The 22,339-nt window shown below is 48.9% G+C and overlaps 1 protein-coding gene across 1 annotated transcript in view; it reads right to left on the bottom strand.

The window, feature by feature from the left end:
- ABCA4 (ATP binding cassette subfamily A member 4) overlaps positions 1-21,594 on the bottom strand; it is a 132,791-nt gene extending 111,197 nt beyond the window's left edge. Inside the window, exons 1-5 of the mRNA XM_084757380.1 lie at positions 21,434-21,594; positions 13,846-13,939; positions 12,519-12,660; positions 11,387-11,526; positions 3,049-3,176 (exon numbers count right to left, since the gene is read on the bottom strand). Coding sequence (XP_084613506.1) covers positions 3,049-3,176; positions 11,387-11,526; positions 12,519-12,660; positions 13,846-13,939; positions 21,434-21,499 — 570 coding nt within the window. The 5' untranslated portion in view covers positions 21,500-21,594. The remainder of the gene's footprint in view (positions 1-3,048; positions 3,177-11,386; positions 11,527-12,518; positions 12,661-13,845; positions 13,940-21,433) is intronic.
- Between the last annotated feature and the right edge of the window lie 745 nt (positions 21,595-22,339).

Genomic DNA, 22,339 nt, shown 5'->3' with positions numbered 1-22,339 from the left:
TATAACCACTGTGCATGGTAGGCATTTTTTATATTTGCATTTACAAGGGAGGAAGCAGGTATTGAGTGTTGTATTCATGTACCCGATGTCACACAATGGTGAGCCTCACAGAGCTCTGACTCCTAGGGACTCGCCAATACTTATTAACTCTTTGGTGAGTAAGGAAGAAAGGAGGCTTATGAGCATCTTCACTGATGAAGGAACATCTGAGCTGGGTCCTGGAAGCATATATAGGATTTTTTTCGGGGCTGGGTAGATGGGAATGAAACTACACTCCTCTCTTCCTTCAATAATTCCCTGGAAGCAAAGAGGTGTTGAAACGTCTGCCAGAGCTGTGCTCATATGCCAGGAAGGATGGACTAGAAAGGGGAATATAATGATGATGAAGAACAAAGCCCTCCTGTTTAGTAAAGATGAGTAAGCGCATCTTCCACTACAGACACTGAAAAGGAAAGCTGGCCTTGTGGCTGCAAGTTCTAGTGGCCATGTTGGGTAAAGGTCCGAAAGGGTGGAAGTCAAGAAGGGGGTATGGTAGCTGGACCAGCTGAGAAGCAAGGTGGTCTGGGAGATACAAAGGGAGCTGGGTCAGGGCAGTCAGCAGCCTGTCAGGAGTGAGAGGGAAGCTGTGGAAGCTGCTGATCTGAGAGTGTTAGCTGTTCTGGTCAGGAGCCAGCAGCACAACCTGGTGACCCTGGTCCCTTGTCCTCTCCATAAAGAGCCTCAGTCCCGAAGCCAAGAGGGCAGCAGCTGCTTGAACAACAAAGGTCATGGCTCTGCAAGCTTGAAGGAAATTTCCCCTAAATTCCAACCCTTATCTCTCCTGCCTGCCTCCCTTTTATTACCAACTGGAAATTGTCAACCGGCATTGCTGGGACTGGAGTTTTATGAGCTGAAGAAAAAGCAAATGGGAAAAAATGAGCAATCAGTGTTGATGACACTTCCTCTGTGGTGAAGACAGAAGCCAGGCAGTGCCGGGCAGCCAGGCCAGCTTCCCTGTGCCTCAGCAGGAACTGACTCTCCTTTGCTGTTTCCAGGGATAATCATGGGGCCTGGATGATTAGAAAGCAAGGCCTGGCTTCCTTCATGGTGGTGTGGGGAACTAGCATAAGAACCCCTTCATCAGCTGTCCCCACCAGGTGGGAAGGGGGTGGAGGTCTCCTCGCTCATCTGGCTTCAGAGAACAGCACCCTGTGCAGACCTTCATCTCAAGACTGGCTCATGCTCTGAAATTCTCGGCTTATGTTTTTGCCTCCATTGGAGTTGGGGAGGAGGGGCAGGTCCTATTGACAAGAGCAATGGCCCTCACCCCTGAGCTTGCCGACTGGGTGGTTGCTGACAGAAATAACTGAGCCCTGTAACTAAAACTTCAGACTCAACTGAGCTGGTAAGGCCTGGGAAGTTGTGTTTCTAACAGGTACTCCAGTGTCACTGATGCTAAGGGCCACTGGGCCATGATAGCTGGTCCAGTTTATCATGTAACAGTCACAAAACTAGGCATGGGAGGCCCTGAATTCCATTTAGGCTCTGAGGAGTTTTCTTTATAGATGTGTGTGGAATAACTCCATCACTAGATGCCTCAGTTTCCCTGTGTTTTTATTTTATTTCATATGTGAAAGTCACATGTTTGGGTAAGTATAAGAAATAATTAAAATGAATGAAATTTGTGGAGGGGTCAGAAATATCTACCATGAGCATGTCTGGCACTGGTAAGCAAGTGGCCTAGGAGTACAGAGCTGGCCCTTCCCCCATCCTTGTCAGATGTGAGAGTCAACCACTACCCATGCAATTCTTTTCTTTTAGACTTATTTTAATTACATGCCTATGTGTGTATCTTTCTGTGTATAGGCATGTTCACATATGTGCAGCTGCCCAAGGAGGCCAGGGACGTTGGAACCCCCAGGAGCTGGAGTTATAGAAGGGTTGTGAGCCAACTGACTTGGGTGCTGGGAACCACACTTGGGTCCTGCCTGAGTCATTTGTATATGCTGAAGAGACCTGTGACCAAGATCACTCTTATAAAAGAAAGCATGTCATTGGGAGGGAATATTGTTTAAAGTTTCAGGGTTTTAGTCCATGGTGGTACCTATGGAACTGGAGAAGTTGATGAGAGCTACCTCCTGATATGGGCTTTTGAAACTTCAAAACCCACCCACAGTGGCACATTTCCTCCAACAGGGCCACACCCAATCCTTCTGATCCTTTCACTTTCACAACCTGGCGACAAAGCAGTCAACTATCTGAGGCTATGAAGGCCATTCGTGTTCAAACCACCACAGGTCCTCTGCAAAGCTAATGCATGCTCTCATCCACTAAGCCATCTCTCCAGCCCCTAACACACACACACACACACACACACACACACACACACACACACACACACACACACACACACACACAGCTCTTGGCTGCAGCCCTTCCCTCAAGTGCTTGCAGGTCAGCTTTCTTACTCTTTTCTCTTTTTTTAGTTGGGGGTGTGATGGTGATTTGAGAAAAGGTTTCCTCTGTGTAATAGTTCTGGCTGTCCTGGGACTCTCTTTGTAGTCTAGCCTGGCCTCGAACTCACAGCGATCTGCCTGCCTCTGCCTCCCAGAGTGCGCCACCATGCCTGGCCTGTAAGGGTACACTTGTCTTCACACAATGTCTCCTGACAGCCAAGAAACACAACAGAGTCTCTGTTTACATCAACCCTCCTCTGGGGTGTAAGTTTCATAGTCAGGGGCTTTGGCTGCCTGGCCCCTACTGCTCCAGTGCCTATAGCTGTCCCTGAAGACTTGATTAGCAAATAAATGGTGACATTTCCCCCACTTTACAGGGTAGGTTCAGCCTCATGATTGTTCTGCTTCCTTCAAGTTTCAAAAGCTGGGAAGCTTACGGGTGCCAGTGCCACTTCAGAGCCCTGTGATGGGATTCTCGCTGACTCAGTAAGCCCCGGCTATGTCCCTGAATATTCAGCATGAGTCATGAATTCTGAATATGGATGCACAAGGGAAAAGGAAAAAAAATCACCCCTGTCTTTCTCAAGCTCAGTGTGCTCCCCTCCTCACGTACCTGCTCCACACGAACTTGGGAGTGGACCAGAAGGTGGGTGACTGAGTCAGACAGGCCAATGTTTTTCGTGAGAAATAGTGTCAGTATCTCTTCATCTTTTACGATGTCTCGGATTTGTAATCCTCTTCCTGCCCATGAATGAAAGGAAAGAACAGGGCTTTAGTAGGAGATGGGTCACAATAAGAAAAGCAGCTAGAATTGACTGGAAGTATTTCTACGTGACTCTTAGAAGAGGGCTGTGTTTTCAGCTTCCTTGGGGACTCTTGGAGGTGAAGGCTGTTGACAGTATCTCCGCCTCCCACACAGTTACACCACGTACAGCCAAGAGCCTGGCACAACACAGCGGAAAGGCCCAGAAGGTGAGAGACGTCCACCTGGGGGTGGGTGAGGTGTCAGGTGCTTTTTGAGGGTTGGACTGAGACAGTGGCTTTCAGGGGAGTGAAGGGTAAGGAACTACAGCAGGGGAATTTTAGCTCTTGAGGAGTATTTGGCAATATCTTAGAGACATCTTTGGGCAGTGTTAGTGGGGAGAGCCCAGTGACATTGCTAAACACTCATAGTGTACTGAACAATGCTCCCTCCCCAAAGAATCACATGCCCCAACAAATGCCAGTGTTACTGAGGGCTGGGGAAGCCTGGCATATCTAAATACCCCACCAGAAAAGTCACAGTTTTGATAACTTCTGCAAAGCAGGATGATAAAAAACAAACAAACAAACAAACAAAAAACTAAGCTGAACATGGTAGCACACTCCTTTAATCTCAGCACTTGGGAGGCAGAGGCAGGCCTCTGTGAGTTTGAGGCCAGCCTGGTCTTCCAAGAGAGTTCCAGGACAACCAGGCCTATTACACAGAGAAACCCTGTCTTGAAAAACAAACAAACAACAAAAATCATCTAAAAGCTATTAAAAATCAGTGGCTTTTCTATGTCCTGATAACAAACATACTGGGACAAATCAGAAAATAAATTCCATCTACAGTAGCATCAAAACCAAACCAAACTAGCCAACCAAACAACAACAAAAATCATAGAGTAAACCTAATAAAGAAGGCAAAATACCTATATAATAAAAACTTTAAAATACTGAAGAAATAAATTGAAGAAGACACTAGAAGATAGAAAGATCTCCCATGATCCTGGACTGGTAGAATTAACACCATGAAAATGGTTGTAATACCCAAAGTAATACAAAGTGATCTGTATGATCAATGTCATTTCCATAAAAATTCCCATGGCATGGAATTTTTGTGATAGTTTGGATAGGAATGGCTCTATAGTTCTAGGAATCTGAGTGCTTGGTCAGAGAGAGTGGCACTATTAGGAAGTGTGGCCTTCTTGGAAGAATTGTGTCACTGTGGAGGCGGGCTTTGAGGTCTCATGTGCTCAAGCTATGCCCAGTGTGGCACACAGTCTCCTTCTGCTGACAGATGTAGAACTGTCAGCACCATGTCTACCTGTACGCTGCCATGCTTCTCATCACGACCATAATGGACTAACCCTCTAACCCTGTAAGCCAGCCCCAATCCGATGTTGTCCTTTATGAGAGTTGCTACAGTCATGGGGTCTTTTTGCAGCAACACTAAGACAACATTCTTCACAGAATTAGGAAAACCAGTAATTCTGAGTTTCATATATAAGCCAAAAGGACCTCAAGTAGCCAAGGTGATATTGTGGATGAGAACTCACGTAATAGAACAGAGCCATGGTAACAAAACCAGAACGGTCCTAACACAGAAAACAGAGTGGTAGCCAATGGGATAGAATAGAGAACCCAGAATTACACACACAGACACAACTATAGTCACCTGCTTTTGGGGGGCAAAAATGACAAACACATACACTTGGAGGAAAAAAAAAACAGTTTCTTCAGTAAATGATGCTGGGAAAACTGGGCAAAATAATGAAACTGAATCCATATCTCTTACTCTGTACAAAAGTCCATTTTAAATGAGACAAAGATCTTAGCCAAGGTCTGAAACTCTGAAACTACTAGATGGAAACACTTCAAGATATAGGCACAAGTAAGAACTTTCTAAAAGGGGCCCCAATTATTAAGGAAACGATTTCAAGAATAAATAAATTGAATCTCATGAAACGAAAAAAAAAATCTTGTACATAGAGGAGAAAATAGCTAACAGTGCAAAGGGACAGTCTACAGATGAAAGACCATCTTTGCCAGCTATATATAGCTGATTGAGTATTAGTATTTAACAACTTAAAGAATTCAAGTAATTGGGGCTGGAGAGATGGCTCAGTGGTTAAGAGCATTGACTGCTTTTACAGAGAACCTGAGTACCCAGCACCCACATGGCAGCTCACAACTGCCTATAACTCCAACTGACACCCTCACACAGACACACATGCAGGCAAAACACCAATGCACATAAAATAAAAATAAAGCCGGGCATGGTGGCACACGCCTATAATCTCAGCACTTGGGAGGCAGAGGCAGGTGGATCACTGTGAGTTCAAGGCCAGCCTGGTCTACAAAGCGGGTCCAAGTCAGCCAAGGCTACACAGAGAAACCCTGTCTTGAAAAACAAAAAAGCAAAACTAATAATAATAATAATAATAAAATAAATAAATTATTAAAAAAAAACAATTTAAATAACTAAACACCAACCCCAACTAAAACAATCAATAAATGGGCAAACAAAATAGCAAGATGAAGTACAGGTGATCGATAGCTACATGCAAACACCTTGTGCTCAACACCTTGGTTGACAAGACGGCTCAGTAGATAAAAGCGCTTGCTGCTAAGACTGACAACCTGAGGGATTGGTTGTTGGTTTGTCTTTTGAGACAGAGGTTTTGTTCATAGCCCTGGCTGTCCTGGAACTCTCTCTGTAGACCCGGCTGGCCTCAAACTCAGAGATCCACCTGCCTCTGCTTCCTGAGTGTTGGGATTAAAGGTGTGTGCCATCACAGCCTGGCCTGACAACCTGAGTTTATTCCTTGGAACACACATGGTGGAAAGAGAGAACTGATTACTGTGAATTGTCCTGACTTCTACATATGTGCTGCAGGACATGTGTGCCCCACCCTCAATATACAATAATTAAATTTTTTTTTTTAAGTTTCTGGCCTGTTGCCTAGGCTTGTCCTGGTCAGCCTTAGCCAACACTTCACTCAAAACCTTTTAGAAGTAGGAATTCTTTCTCAAGGTGGCATAAAGGACTCCTTACTGCCAAGTGATTGGCCTCTCTCTATGTGATCACAGTCACCTCATAAACTAGATGTAGGGGTGACCAGAGATAAAGGAACCTGAATCACTTAACCCCCAGGCCTGAAAATAGTACTAAATAAATGCTTATTCTGACTGCATTAGTATCATCCCCATCCCTCTTGGAGGTGTCATCCCAGCACCTGCCTCTTCTGTTGCTTAGCGGGCCAGGGTCAGCCTCAAGCTGGCTACTGTTTCTGAGATGTTGACCAGAGAAGAGTCCACAGGCTCAGCTTCTAGAAGCCGTTTCAACATGAAGGCAAAGCCCTGGATATTGTGACGTCATGACAGCCCAAGTTCTCCAGGTGCCCAGTGCCCTGCTAAGCTCTGAGCATTTCTCCAAGGGTTATGCTCTTCCAATACCCCTGCTCCTTCTGGCTTCAGCTCTAGCAAGCTATACCTCTCACCCCCACCTTTCCCTTTCCAGGCAAGTGTCTGACAACCTCCATTGTCGTTTTCAGGGATGTGATGTTCCTGTATGGCGACTTGACCAGATCCATACTGCTGATGATAATTTCCTATCGAAGGGCAGGGGTCACGCCCACACATCTGCCAGTGTCTGGGTCAGGAGCAACTGGCCCTGATGTTCTCCTACAGCAGCCTCTTGTCAAGTTGGATGTTTTTGAGAGCTGGGCCAGTGGATGGATAACCCACTATCACCTTCCCTTGCAAAGCCTTTGGGGGAACCCGAGTACAGGGTCCTCCTGGAGCAGCAGGGCCTGGGAGGAGGTATTGTATTTCATCTTTGTCTTCCTTTCCTTTGGATTATATGCATATCCTGTCATTTTCCAAGCAGCTCCCTTTGTTCTCTAATCTCTGGGGTGTTGACTCTCTTGTAGTTATTCCATTAGATACAGCCGTGAAGGCTCTTACTGTAGTATTCTGTGCACACACGCGCGCGTGCACACACACACATGCATATATAGGCATGTCAGGTGTCTTTTTTGCTTTTTTGCATCCTTTGTCCCACCTAACCATGTTGGGTACACAGAGGTAAGACCTCAAGGTCATCATCAATTCTCTCTCTCTCTCTCTCTCTCTCTCTCTCTCTCTCTCTCTCTCTCTCTCTCCCCTCCCTCCCTTCCCCTCTCTCTCCCTCTCCCTCCCTCTCTCTCTCTCCCCCCTCTCCCTCCCTCCCTCCCTCTCTCTCTCTCTCTCTCTCTCTCTCTCTCTCTCTCTCCCTCTCCCTCCCTCTCTCTCTCTCCCTCTCCCTCTCCCTCTCTCCCTCTCCTGGCATTAGGGCCTGGCATAGTGTCGAGGCCTCAATAAATGTCTAGTGAATGAGTCTAGGCACTCAATAAATACCTGTGCTCTTATCCCGAGAGCAAAACGTCACGAGGCTGTTTATTTTTTAGTTATTCTTTAACACACTCAGCTGCCATAGCACACAAATGCCTTGGGAGAAGGGGAAAAGACAGAGTCATTTTGCCTGAGTATCACACCACTGTGGCCTGGGCTGAGTCAGGGGTGGGGTGTGACAAGAAGGGCAGGGCCATGTGATGAAGCACACACCTGCCTGCAGAGTGTGGGGCCCAGGGTCTAGGCGGACAGTGCGGATACCAGACAAGCCCTTCACTAGATTCCTGAGGGAGAAGTGTAAAGGGGGGCTGGGGGTGAGGGGGGGGTGGGGGGGGAGAAAGAAAACTACAAGCCATTTAAAATGTGGTTCTACTTGTTCTTCTCCCTGGGAAGACGGGAGGTTGGGGTGGGTGGGTGGGTGGGTGGCTGAGGGTGAGGCTGTGGGAAGAAGGGTGTTCAGATGATGGAGACCACAGAGCTGGCTGGAGACAGGGGGCTATGTCTGCAGCTGGTGCGTCCTCATTAATCCTCCCCTGCAGAGAATGCAGCCCTACAGGTTTGCTGTGAGGAAAGTGCTGTCTGGGTCAGCACAGGCATATTTTCCCAGGTGACTGGGAACCCTACAGGCAGAAGCCACAGAGGCTACAGCAATCCATCTCACTCTGCATGACTGAGCTCCTCACCATGACTTCAGGCTTCAACGTTCTTCTTGACCAACACCCTAGAACCTCCTCCTGCCATCTCAACTACATTTTAGTGCCTGGCCCGAAACTTCCTCCAGAGGCCATGCCATTTTTCTGGGTATGGTCCCTGGACCCCTGTCAGTTTCTGTCCCAAGCTTCTGGGGAGCCTTGGAAGGCTATCCTGATCCCCTGCCCCGCCCCACCCCCCAGCCTTCAGCCATGCTCTTTTTTAGGAGATTCCCCCCTCCTTCCCCAAGCTGGAGAGGCTGCAGAAAGAACCACTTGCAAGCTCATTCACCCTCAAGTCCTGTTTTAAGGCTTAGAAAACAGTGGCCTGGGTTCTCCTAGGCGCACTGCAGTGACCACAGAGGATTTCGGCTTGGGGTGAATGTTCTTCCACTCCCTCCAGCCAGACTCAGTTGATACCTCAGTGCAAAGTCCACTTCATGGCTGACCCTTCTGAACGAAGGAAGGAGAGTCATCTCGAGATCAGGACACTGGCTGTCTAGCCCCGTCTCCTTGCCTCGCCTTGCTCAAAACATTGTTAATGTTGGCAGGTTTCCCCCATTGATTTCTTGCTATTAAAGGGCAAATAGTGAACCAGGCATGATGGCTCATGCTTGCCATCCCAGCACTTTGGAGACTGGCGCAGGAGGATTGCCACGAGTTCCAGACAAGCCTGAACCATGTGAGTTCTAGGCTGGCTATGCTAAGTAAACCTGTTTCAAAGACAACAAACGAACATATGATTCAATGAATGAATAAAGTAAGTGCTGGTCATGTCTCTGCCTTCTAGAGACCTTCAAAATAAGTGCTTCTCTAGAAGAGCAAAGACTGCAGCAATATAATCTGGGCTGTAGAAATGATGGCCAGCAAGCAGTATGTGCGCTCTGCCATTTCGGAAGCATCTTGAATGTAACTAAGCAATCCTAAGCCAGTGATCTGAACGTACTCCTGTGTGCTCTTGCTGGTCCTGGCAGCAAAGGCAAAGAGTGGGGTGGGATGGGGGGGGCAGATTCTGTCTCTGGTCTTTTCCCCTCCTGACTGCCTATGTTCTCAAAGCCCTCTGTTTCCCCATAAGGTGAGGTGAGAGGTGTCACTGTCCACCCTACTTCTGTTCTCTAGATGAGCTGTAGGCAGGCATTCAAGCGCATCTATCTCTACTCCCCAGAGACTGGGCCAGTGTATGAGTCACCGTAGGTGGCAGATGTGTGCCCAGTGTGGAGGAGCTGGACCACATGCTCAGGTGATGGCTGGCCACACCACCCTCTTAAGTTTACTGTTTGTAACTCAGATTAAAAAGCGCCCTGTCCAACCACTCTTGCCTCTTTGCCTTCCTTGGTAGTCCTTTCTTTATCATTGTCATCCTCTTAGGGTCATCTTTACAGTCACCTCCCTCGGTCTTAGAAACACACATCTTTCTACAGCATCAGCTGCTGCCCCTGAACTCCCACATTTCTTGAAAGCGGTCCTCATCCCAAAAGCCTGCAGTAACCCCTAGATTCCTGAGGCTTCACTTCCTCGTAGCCTCTGAATTACAGAAGCTCAGGCAATGGGCTCCAACTGCCACACCTTGTCCCCACAGGTGTCTAAGGAGGAGGCCACTGAAGATGAGCCAGCCATGCCATGCTCAAGTAAGGCTTGTTGTCACTCCTGGGTTTTGCTTGCCTCTTATTTCTCCTGAGGCTGTGTAAGACATCCCCCTCCCCATGCTCCCTCCCTTCTGCCCCCTCCCCCCACCTCTTTGCTGGTCCTCATTTTAAGTGGCCTAAGATTCTTCTTCTTCTTCTTCTTCTTCTTCTTCTTCTTCTTCTTCTTCTTCTTCTTCTTCTTCTTCTTCTTCTCCTCTTCTTCTTCTCCTCCTCCTCCTCCTCCTCCTCCTCCTCTTCTTCTTCTTTTAAATCACTTACTTACTTAGTTAATTTTGTTTTGTTTTGTTTTGTTTGAGACAATGTTTCTCTGTGTAGCCCTGGATTGTCCTGGAACTCACTCTGTAGACCAGGCCAACTTGGAACTCATAGAGCTCTGCCTGCCTCTCCCTCCTGAGTGCTAGGATTAAAGGCGTGTGCCACTGCCGCCCAGCCTTATTTATGTATTTGCTTGTTTGTTTGCTTAAAATTGCAGCGATATTTTGCCTTCATGTTTGTCTGTGGGAGGGTGTCAGGTCCTCTGGAACTGGGGTTACAGACGGTTGTGAGCTGCCATGTGGGTGCTGGGAATTGAACCAGGGTGCTTTTGGGAGAGCAACCCTTGTTCTTAGCCACTGACCTGCCTTCTCTAGCCCTGGAGTGTCTTGCTCTTGCTGCCTTTCTGCGCATCCTGTGTCTGTGGCAGCTCACAGCCTGATCTCTCACTTCTTTTATCTTTCCCCCCACCAGATACTGTTGCCCTCCTCTCCGGTTCACTACATCCACCCCTGTGGTCCGCATCATGCCTGACTTCCCTTTGATATCCTAAATTCAAACATTCCAACCACGGCCATCATACTTCCATCTCCATCTTTTTTTCCATCAGTTAAACAGGATCATAGAAGCCGCCAAGACCGCTGGTTCCAAGCCTTTGAATTTCCCCCAGCTAATCTTGGTGTTTCTGGCTGGCTTCTCATGCAAGCTCAATGTAGCCCGGACAAAATGCATATAGTACAATTTCTGTCTTTAGTTCGCAGGGCATTTTCGATCATCTTCTGTTGTGCCTCCATGTTCTACCCTATTCTCAACAGACCCACTGACTTCATTCTGGATGATAAATATTACAGGAAATATACATTAAAAGTCTCTCTCTCTCTCTCTCTCTCTCTCTCTCTCTCTCTCTCTCTCTGTGTGTGTGTGTGTGTGTGTGTGTGTGTGTGTGTGTGTGTGAATGCAGGTGCATACACACTACAGCATGCATATAGAGGTCAAAGGACAACCTTGTTTTCTTCACTGCTGTGTAAGACAGGCTGTCTAGCCTACACACTTCTGGGGTTTCTCCTGTCTCTACTTCCCTTCTCCCCATAGGAATGCTGGGGTCATAGGCCTGCACCTCTGTTCTCTTCTCATGGCAATCCCCCCGCATTACTACATCTTCAGTGTCTGGTGTGTCAGGCTGACTCTAGAGGCAGGTATAGAACGGGAACGCTGACACCCAGGTTACCTGCAAATCTCTCAGGGTGAGTCCGCAGGGTGCTCATGAGTTGGGACAAGGCGTGGAGCTCTGTCCAAACCTGGCCAAGGTGCTGGATCTCTGGTGTGTCCACGAAGAGCTCTTGAAAGTCTCGATACACTCTTGCTAATCTGTAGAAAGGAGAAAGCCTTATACGTAAATAAATAGCTATTGTTTTCATAAGGATACGGTAACAGTCCTGTGCTATTTTAAAATTGCTGCTTTACTTAGCATGGCCTCCTTTTGATGGATATTTATGTTTCTAACACTGACAGAGATGAGTGATTCTCTCAGTATGCGAGTTGGGGCGGGGCAAGATCACCTTAAACCCCATTTTCTCTGTGTCTATTGTGCTGAGGGTGTTGGTAGATAACCACCTTCCCAGCCCATGCCCAGTTCTCTGGCTTCTTCTCCATCACCCACTCTTAGGGCTGGGCCCTGGCACCATGTTCTATCCCCAAGGTCCTCCCTGTGCCTTCCCATCAGGTCTGACTGCCCAGGGAGAGTGAAGATGGGCAACTGGTGTTCAGCTTGGTAGGCCAAAAGCTACTCTGTGTGAACTGAACCCCAAGATTGATGAACCCCAGCACCTATGTGGCAGCTTACAACCATCTGTAGTGACGGTGTCAGCAGAGGATTTGGGATTCATCGTCTTCTTCTGAGAAGTAAACTTGATGTTGTAAACCTATAAATCCCGTTTCCTTGCAATGCTCCTTGACATTTTTCTTAGGCCTTACATGTCTAAAGAAAGTGTTGGAGGATACAGGTCGCCTGGGGCAGAGGGTGAAGACAGTTTTTCCTCACAGAGTCCTTCTACATAAGCAGATGGGTGACTACAGAATGCCGGACATATCACAGCTGGGGCTGCTCTTACATTCTAGGCCATCTCTTGGGCACAAAGATGACAAAATCATGTCCGTGAGGCTTGAGTTTGAAGGTTTCCCTCCAGGTGCCCTCCCATGAAGAGACCCACTATTCCAGGTAGGAAACTGTCCCTACCCCACACTTTCAGAGCTCCTCATTGTGCGGGTGGGTGTACCCACTCCCACATGGGGGGGGGGGCGCGGGGGAGAGTGGGAGGGTCTGCACGCTCCTCCCTGTAGATAGGAATCTTAGCACTTACACAGAGTTGTTATAGTTTGACACAATTCCAGGAGCTTCTCCCGGGGTGGGGTTTTGAAAACAAGGGTTGTTCATATTGCAGAAAATCCCCTGGAGCCATGGTAACATTCCTGCCGAAGGCATTGCCTTGTTGGGAAAATGGCCTTAAGACAGGAAATGAAGACGAGAAGGAGTTAGTCACAGAGGCCAAGTGGAGCAATGGCATAGACTCTCAGACACTCTGCCTCTCCCCTTGTTTACGAAGCAGGAGCATCTAAGGTCGTTTATACCCTCTCTTGTGTACCAGAGCTCTGTGATAGATGGGGAGGATGGAGGAATAGGCTCCGAGAGCAGTGGTTCTCAACCTGTGGGTCTCGACCTCTTTTGGGAGTCAAAAGACCTTGTCACAGGGGTTGCCTAAGACCATCAAAAACCACAGTTACCATTAGGAAGTAGCAATGAAAATAATTTTATGGCTGGGGGGGGGGTCACCACAACATGAGGGCGTTTATTAAAGGGTCGCATCATCAGGCTTAGATGGACACGTGGAGGGGAACAGAGGCTGGAGGAAGGCACTTGGGGGTGGGGTGGGGTGGGGGGGCAGGGGCTGTGAGGCCTTTCCACGGCAGGTGTGGAGGCTGTACACTCCTGGGAGTGACAAAGACCAAAGGTGCTCTGGGCAGGAAGTGGCAGAGAAATGGAGGCTGGAAAGTCAAGAGCTGGGAACTCAGCAGGTCTCTGTAACCCTTGAGGCTTCCCTGCCAGCTGCCTACAAGGAGAAGGCACCATCCTGGCTAGAAACCACTGGGAACCTTCCAAAAAGGCTGCTATCCAAAGCCAGCTCCCACGAGGTGTAAGCTCTAGGGTATAATATTTATTAAGTGTGATCTTGCACTGTCCCTTTTCATTCCAGACCTACCTCCCCACCCCCCCACCCCCCCACCCCCCCACCCCCCCACCCCCGCACACTCGTAGTGCACCATGAAAAACAAATCCCCTACATCAGTCATCATGAAAAATAGAAGGCAAGTTTAGACAAACAACAACAACAACAACAACAACAACAACAACAACCCAACTGAAAAATAATGATATACCCGAGGCTGCATTTGATTCCCAGAACTGCCAAATGAAAGAAATGAAACAACAAGTAGGACATTCCTTCAGTGCCTCACTACAGCCAAGCATGCAATCAGACAGTGCACAGCCTAAGACCCTAGAATTTGTGCAGCATTGATGAACCTGGTTTCTACACTCAGCCTCTGAAATGGCAACAAATGTGACAGCCCCTCCCAACCCCAGAGTGTCCTAAAGGGAAGGACAGGCAGGTCCTCTGGGGTCATACTCACATTCGTGTTGACTGTAGAGTGGGTTGGCATTCCTCAGCCAGATTAACACCAAAAACAAGGATAAAGGCCACACGAGTTCCACTACAAAGCGAATCTGGGAAAAGGTGAATAGAAAGAGAAAGATCAAAGGTGCTGAGAGATCCGGAAAGGTACATAACCAGAGAACACAGGCCTTCATCTATGTGCTGTCTGAGTTCCAAGACTGAGATGCTGTAAATCATAGCCCATGTAACAGTTTAGGCCGCAATGGGTCATACAGCCCATAGTGGCCCCATACGTCATGATAGATCCAAAGAAATCGCCATTACTGTCTTAACACTGGAGTGTCTGTGGTGATGTAACACCACATAACATTATATGTAGCAATGATACTCAGAAATGACAATGTGACCGTTACAGGCTTATGTACTTACTGTGTTCAAATCACTGAGAGAAAAGTGTCTATTCATAAGAACCGAACTAACAGAAACTGGAAGTCTGAGGTGAAGCGTGATGGCACACGTCTGCAACAGCTGTGCTTGGAAGGCTGAGGCAGAAGTTCAAGGCCAGCCCAGAGGCCGGGGCAACTTTGAAGCACAAAATGCACTGTAAGAAGTTTACTGTTAACAGCAGCAGCAGAAGCCGCCGACCTGCGTCTTCTGTTCACTGTCTCTTGGTTGTATCATTTTGTCTTGTTCTTGCTTTGGTCCTGTGCTCTAGGAGCAACAGGCTACACTATTTGTAAATCTACCCATACTTCATAAAGCTGCTGGCCTGGGTGTGTAGAAGGCTGTGCTGGGTAGGCTTGGGTCAATACACTTTACAACATGCAAAGGAGGATGAAATTATCTCATAAGGTACTTCCCAGACTATGTCCCATTGCTAAGAGTAGTCTGACTATTTACCTAAGAGCTCTCTCCTTTAGTCTTTACTCTTAGGCCACCTCCTGCCTGATTCACTGTATCAAGCAGAGTCTGTGTCCATCTGCATTTTATCTGTGTCTGTTCCTGAAACTAGCACCAACACAAGACTGCCATGAAGGCTCTGAGGCTTCAGGGCTTGGCAGATAACGACTGTGCGCATGTGGATGCTGATGCTGGTTTGTTGTTTGTTTGTTTGTTTGTTTGTTTTGGTTGTTGTTCCAGACAGGCTGTCCTGGGATTCACTCTGTAGACCGGGCTCTGCTGGAATCAAAGGCATGCGCCACCTCAGCCTGGCTAAGGATACGGATTCTGATAAGCTCTTTGTCATGCTGGTGTCTCAGACAGTGTACGTCTCCTAAGCTCTCATTCTGTGGGTGAGTGTAGAGACCTGCAGAGGGCGGGTGACTTGTACAGTGTCAAAACAGGAAGCAAAAAGTCCAGCCTCCTGCCCCCAGGGCCAGTGCTCTTCCTATGCTTTCCTACTCCTTTGCCTTGTGGTACACAGTAGACCTGGCCTGAAGGTGATCATTGAATTAATGAATGAACCAGGGAACAAATGACTCTGAAATACAGTGCCCCAAAGCAATGTCAACCGAAATCTAGTTAGTCAACATTTGTTTTCCTTCAACAAGGCCTGCTGTTTAAGGGAAGCAGACGTACTGCCCTGTTCCTCCTCCCTCCCTGTAACCCAAAGAGGCAGCTGGTCTCAGCCTAGCATAGAACGTTGGCACCCAGATGTAGGCTTGCTTTAGAGTCAGAGCTCTCCTGCCTGTTTAGGAGGTGCTCGCTTGGTGCTGCTCGCCTTCCAGCCCTGCACACAGTGGGAGGACTGAGACGTGAAACTATAGAGGAGGAGAAGAGGGAAAGAACGTGAAACAGGGAATTAGACACGAAGGAGACAGCCTAGGAGGGAGATGCTCCAGAAATGTTTGACAAGCCATGTGCTGCTTAAAACAAAACAGAACACAACCCAGACGTTTGCTGGCAACCAAGTTCTCACATATCTGAAAGTTGGAGGTAGAAAATCACACGTTGAAGGAAAGCAGAACTGTTTACAGGTACAGGGTAACTTAAAAAAGAAAAAGAGTACTCAATATTTAAGGGAGGAGGCTATGTTAAAGGAAGCCCACAGACAAATAGGGCAGGACACAACAGTAGGTTTCCTTTAAGGTCCTTGGGTTCCAGAACGTTCCTATACCTTTTCCTACAAGGTTACAATCACCTGGTGTTTAAGAAGACTGCCCCAGGAAGACTTGCTAGCCATTAGACTTGCTGGTAATTCCCCCAGGACATGCACATCCAGAGAGCCTCCCTGGCCTAATCCCCTGCCTGCTCCACATCACTCAGAGGCACATCTGTCCTCCACCGTGACTCCAGCACCGGACACAAGGCAGGACTCATAGGAAGCTCCCATGAGATTTCTCCGGAAGGCATAAGTCTCAGTCAAGATGGGCCTAGGATGCTTCTCTGGGAAGCTGGGGTTGACACCAGGGCTCAGGCCATCAACAGTCCGAAGATAAAACACACTGCACCCCACAAAGGCACGTCTACCAGCGTTTCCCTCCCCTTCCATTCCAGATCATCCTGGAAGCATGGCGGGGAACGGGTTCGGCAAGATAGCAGCATGACAGGTGCAAGTGACGAAACTGGAAGTTGCTCTCAGCGTCCTCACAGAGGAAATGAGACAACCAGTCCAGAGTCTTTGCCCTTGACTCTTCCTAAGACAATTGCTTGCAATGCTGGCTCTTTACCAAAGAGGCTGCTGCTGCCTTCTTGCAGCACGTTTGCCTGTGAGCTGTACAGGACGCTAAATGCCACCCGCGCTGATCTGCCATGTGAAGATTTGTGCTTCACCCAGTCTCAGGCTTGCTTAATTTCTGAGTCTCAGTTTTCTCATCTATGAAATGGGTGTGTTGTTTTGTCCTTCGTGTATAATGAGAGTCAGCAACAGACTACTCTGGGGCCAAGGACTGGGGCTGAGGATATTCTTTGAACCTCTCCATGCCACATCTGTCAAAAAGGAGTGACACGGGGTGGGGGATGGGGGTGGGGGATGGAGGGTGGGGGGTAGGGGGTGGGGAGGGGGGGGACCTGTCTCCCAGAGCTGTTGTGATAATGAAATGTGTTTATCATGCTCAATACAGGAAGCAGTGCCTGGCACACGGACCACCTATTATTGTGTCATAGAGTCATGATAAAGGCCACAGGAACACAGTGGGTGGTTGCAGGGCACAGACAGACAGACGATGGAAGAAATACAGTGAAAATTAACAGCAGCCTTGCAAGCCTCTCTCCCCCCATCTCAGTGTCGCCCTGGAGAAGCTGATGTTTTTCCTCTTCGTGGGGTCTGGAGGGGCTGCCACCACTGGCCACCTGTCATTCTTGGTCCAACTAACAGAGGCAGGTGGGTCCTCCCAGCAGCCTCTTCCCCTCCCCCAGACTCAGTACCACCAGCCCAGAAGGGCACTGCCCTTGCTGCTCAAGTGTACACAGGCATGCCCTAGGGAGAAATTCCACATGATAATAAAAACCACGCTCCAGAGTCCCCCCCTCCCCGCTTTAAACATGTCTGTAACTTTAATTAAGCCCAGTCCAAGCTCAGAAGCCCCCCCTTATCCTGGCCCCCCCACCCCCGCGGAATTTTTAAAAACTAAACTGGTATTTCCTTGTTCCCCCCCTCCCCACCCGACCCCCTGCCTTCCCTCCCCTCCTCTTTACCATTCAGCCTATGTGGGGGAGGGAAGGTTCCTGGCCAGGGCAGAGCTGGGCTTGTTGTTTTAAAACAGCCAGTTAGGTTGGCTCCCTTCCTTCTCTGTTTTCAATTTAAAAGAGAGGTAGTCAGAGCTGGAGAGTGCTGATCCTCCCTTCTGGGCTGGGAATCCAGAGGGGACTCAAACCTGGCCCCATGTCACCCGGAGCCTGGCCTTGGAGCTGGTGCCCAGCTGCCCTCTACCCCTGTACCCCCACGTTCTTGTCCCCTGATGTTGGGCCCAGCACTAAAGGCCACAGTGATGCCAGGCCTGCATCTCTAGAGTTTAGGAAGTGAATTCCTACTCTTTTTAAGACAAGGTTTCACTGTGTAGCCCTGGCTGTCCTGGAACTCAATCTGTAAAGCAGGCTGTCCTCAAACGCACAGAGATCCGTTTGCCTCTCCTTCCCGGAGTGTTGGGATTAAAGGCGTGTGCCAGCACCATCTGGCTGTAAACCCCTATTTTGATGAGTCCTCAGGCCTTCATTAAACATCCTGTCCTCCGGAAGAGGGGGCCTGGGGACTACAAGGGACTCTAGGTATGTACACTCAGAGGCAAGAAAAACTGACACTAACATGCTGTGCAAGCCCTCTCAGCCCGCACGGGCTGATGTGATGCTGGACAGTGTCTTTGGGAGGCAGGGGTGTGAGGGTTAAACTCCTCAAAAATCTCTTCTGAACTCCTGGGCCCCCTCCCCCACCCCTTGATGTGCGGCAGCCTCCTTCTGCCTGCCTCCAAATTCATCAAAGGCCATGCTCGGCTCCCCTTCATGCAGGTCAGACATACACTTAGGCTACAGAGCCGATATTAGGTTACCTCTATTGCCCTGGTAAGTGATAAATTACCAAGCCACCCGCTCTTTCTGATATATGTGACAGTGAGCTTGACGAGCACATCTGCTGTCCTGAAGCCACACATGGTTTAATCCTGGGCCCAACCCATCCTAACCCTTATGAAGCCTCAGTTACCTTATTGGTACCCACAGGGATAACGGAAGCCCACATCATTGGTACCCATGGGGGTAACCAATCCTCTCTGTCTTTACTGTGAGGGTTAAATGATGCAATGCATTTAGTACCATGGCACATACTTTCTAACATCAAGCAAGTGCTAGCCTAAGATGGGAACTGAGGGGGAGCAGGCACCTGAAGACTCCCATCCTGCATCTTGAGGGGATGAAAGAAGAGGGTAAAGAACCTTGGTGTCTGCCTGTTCTCACCTGCTCGCTGCTTAATGCTGAGCATCTAAAATATAAATGTTTGGGAAATGGCTGAGTTATGGGTCAGCCATGCTGCACTTTCCGTAGCCACCGTTTTCTAGAGGCAGATCTTTCCAGAAGATCCAAATGCCTTGAAAGGAGCCACAGCTCCCCTCATAGAGCTACTGGGGGTTTAGAAAAATGCTCTCATCCTACCTAGACATCTGGATAACATTGGCTATCTAGAGGCATGGGCTGGGGGCGTGGGGTGGGGGTGGGGGCGGGGAAGATCTCAATTTCTAGGTGATAGCAAATACAGGCAGGGCCCAGGCTTCAATGAGCCTGGCTGGGTTCACAGCATGAATGGCTCCATCCCCTGTGGGATGGGCAGTTAAGAAAGTCTCCATCCTCCCCAACAGGAATACACTTGCCAATGTCAGGGAAAGGCTCAGCTTCCTGAGCCAATCCTGTCTCTGGAAACCGTGTTGGCTTATCACAGCAATGGGAGCATTGCTGGTCAGCAGTCCAGGCGCTGGGGGAGGGGTGGAGGTAGTGGGGGTGGGCAGCGGCATATTGGATTTCCTTGGCAATCTATAGAGTATTTGCACCCTGGGAGCAGAGGCTGAACTGTCTCATTTATCACTGCGAACTTAGCACCTGGCACGCTGCCTGGCGACTATTATTTCTTGACTGAATGAGTGCGTGAACACGATGAAGTTAACAATGAGTCTCGCTCAGGGTTTGACAGCGTTTTCATTCAGGAAGGGAAATTTCTGGAAGGGATTGAGCCTTTGGTTACTGTTAGCACTTGGTCCCCGGAGGTCCCAAATAACCTCAAGGCTAATTTGAAATGACACCAGCCTTAGGACAATGGTGTCCCCATGGCTGAGTTTGGCCTCTCTCTCTAGCTTCCCTGTCTACTGTCTGAACCACACCTAAGCCTTTGAACTGTCTGAATGGTGTCCCTTGCTTCTTCTATCTGTTAGTTAAAAAGCTGTCACTCCTCAACCGGAAGGTCACCAGCCAGATCTCCTTTCTCATGGAGTCTGGACTTGATACCAGACCCTGCTTTCAGATCTCTGGTCCTTGCTGCCATCTTAGCAGCAATTTCTCTCCCTTCCCTAGGCTTTCTCAGTGGGAGCGTGGCACCTTCTATTTGCCCATAACCTCTGAGTTTTCCCTGCTCTCTCAGCTGCTAGTCTTGTGCTTAGCTGACACATGTCCCTGCACATCTCTCTCTGACCACGTCTGCCTAAGGCGCACACAGGTCTTCACACGCCCCGCCACCTGGTCCCCTTTCTTCCCTAATGTTTTGGCTGATACCCAGAAAAGCCCTGTTCTGCCTATAGAAACCCACGCCGACCTCCCTCTTCCCTGTAGCCTGTCTCCCCCCGACATCTTCATGAGGCTCATCTTTCTTCCTTTTTTGTATATGTGTGCGTGGCGAATACATGTGTGTGTATGCACATATGTGTTAGGATGTATGTGTGTGTGGAGGCCAGGGTTCAACAAGGGGTATCTTCCTCAATCCTGGGCCCCATCATTTAATCTCAGCACCCCTCTACCTTTCACAGCCCCCCTCCCTCACAGCAAACCCTACCTCACCCCCACCCCCACCGCATCAGCTTCTTTAGCCCGTGCCATGTTTTTAGGACTCTGCTGGGCTCTGGGTCAACCTTTCCTTCTTCCCTTCCTTTCTTCCTCTCTCTGTCTCTGTCTCTGTCTCTCTGTCTCTTCCCTTCCTCCCCTCCCCCCTCTATCTATCTCATGTATCCCAGATTGGTTCTGAACTCACTCACTATATAACCAAGGGTGACTTTGAATTTCTGATCCCCTTGCCAGGTGTGTACCACGGCACTCAGTTTATTCAGTCCTGGGGATGGAATCCAGGGCTCAGTGTGTGTGTGTTAGGCCAGCACTCTACCAACTGAGGCACATCCTCAGCCCCATTTCTTTATGGATTTGTTCCTTATCTCTTCGCAGAAAAGCTATAGAGAAGCCATTCGTAGTGTGACTCAGGGGGGTCTGATCGCCTGCAGCTCTGGCCGCCATTTCTGCTGGGATAGTCCATCCACCTTACTTTATATGACGCTGGGCTCTCAAAATATACTTCAGGGTTTCCCAGCCATTATGGAAACTACTTCAGAGGGAATGTACACTTTACACCTTTAAGCCCTTAGTCTGGACCAACGGTATCTGATGAGTAAAGAGTTTGGGGGAAATCTGTGGTCAGCAGTACAGTGCACTTGGTGAACCTATGAAATGGTTGGAAGATGCAAGACAAGAAGATGCAAGACAGAAAAGATTTGTTCATCAAAACTGTGGCTACTCTGGGAACTGCAGGCCAATTCCAGAACACTTATGTGTGAAGAAGTGCCTGCTCGAAAGTGCAGAGCTAGTCAAGGCTGCTTTGCTTTCCTCTGAGGCTTTTTTTGTTTTGTTTTGGTTTGTTTTTGTGTTTCTTCAGGGATAGTTATGCTTCCAGTGTGTCGTGAGGGCTGGACTAGCAGGTGCCAGCACTGGAGCAGTGGGGAGCGGCAGTAGATTCCTGTGCTAGCCAGGGGACAGAATAATTTTCATATAGTCAAGGACAAGAAAAGGGTGACATCCTATGGGTGGGCCCTTGGTCAGAGAGGCTCATGGAGCAGCTAACGGTGGCCTCAGAGCTAAGGGACGAACTAGTTTCCAGCCTTCTCCTCCCTCCTCACATGCCACCTCCACCTACCCCATGTTATTACCTTTTGTCTTTTCCTCAGAGTCCAGTTCTTCCAAAGCAAAAGCTGTATCTGTCTGAGGAAGCCCATACCGGACCACCCCAGCACTGGGGGGATCACCCTGCCCAGGGGCTCAGGCCGGCAAACAAAGGCCGCTGGGACTGCCTCCAGCTCAGGCTGCTGTGTCCTTCTGGTGATTAAAGGTTGCTTTTCCCCTTCCAGCATAATCCCTTCTAATTACCTGTAAGCCCTTTGTCAGGGGTGGGGGGTGGGAGGCAGGCTTTGGCTCCTGTTTAGAGGAAGAAAAGCCCTACACAAGTGCTCAGTGGAAAAACTAAGCTCCTCAGCTACCCCTTCCCATCAGATGTTGGAGGGGCTCCTGCGGTTTCTGAGGAGGGTGTTCTGACCTCTCTTGGACAATTCTCTTTGCATACCTAGGACCCCCGGAAATTTCCTCCCAGTCATCTGACATGGGCCAGCACCCTGAATTTGACTGCTTCCCCTTAGGAAGTGAGAGTTAAAATGAACCCTTCTTTTTCCAGCCCTTTGTTTTTGCACTGTAATAACTTCAAGTCTGATCAACCAGTCCTGGATAACTCCAAACTCAGCAGGCCAGTAGCAATGTCTGCCACAGGCTGGGGCCATGGAACTAGGACCAGTCTAGCTCAGCAGCGGGTGTTGCTAGAGAGATAACCACTGCGTGAAGGAGCTGTGATTCCAAAGACACCATTCCCCCGCCCCATGATGTTTCCTTGGTATGTCCCTGTGGAAGCTTTGCCTCTGCCTTCTCAAAGCTCAGGAATATTTTCTCTTTGAAAAGTCCCAGTCAGCCAGGTGGTGGTGGTGCACACCTTTAATCCCAGTGCTCGGGAGGCAGAGCCAGGTGGATCTCTGTAAGTTCAAGACCAGCCTGATCTCTGTGAGTTCCCG

Source organism: Acomys minous (assembly GCF_964271855.1).
Source record: "Acomys minous genome assembly, chromosome: 14".
NCBI classification, from domain to species: Eukaryota; Metazoa; Chordata; class Mammalia; order Rodentia; family Muridae; genus Acomys; species Acomys minous.
Note: the sequence above shows the minus strand (reverse complement) of the source record. Positions and strands in the feature narration are given on the sequence as shown.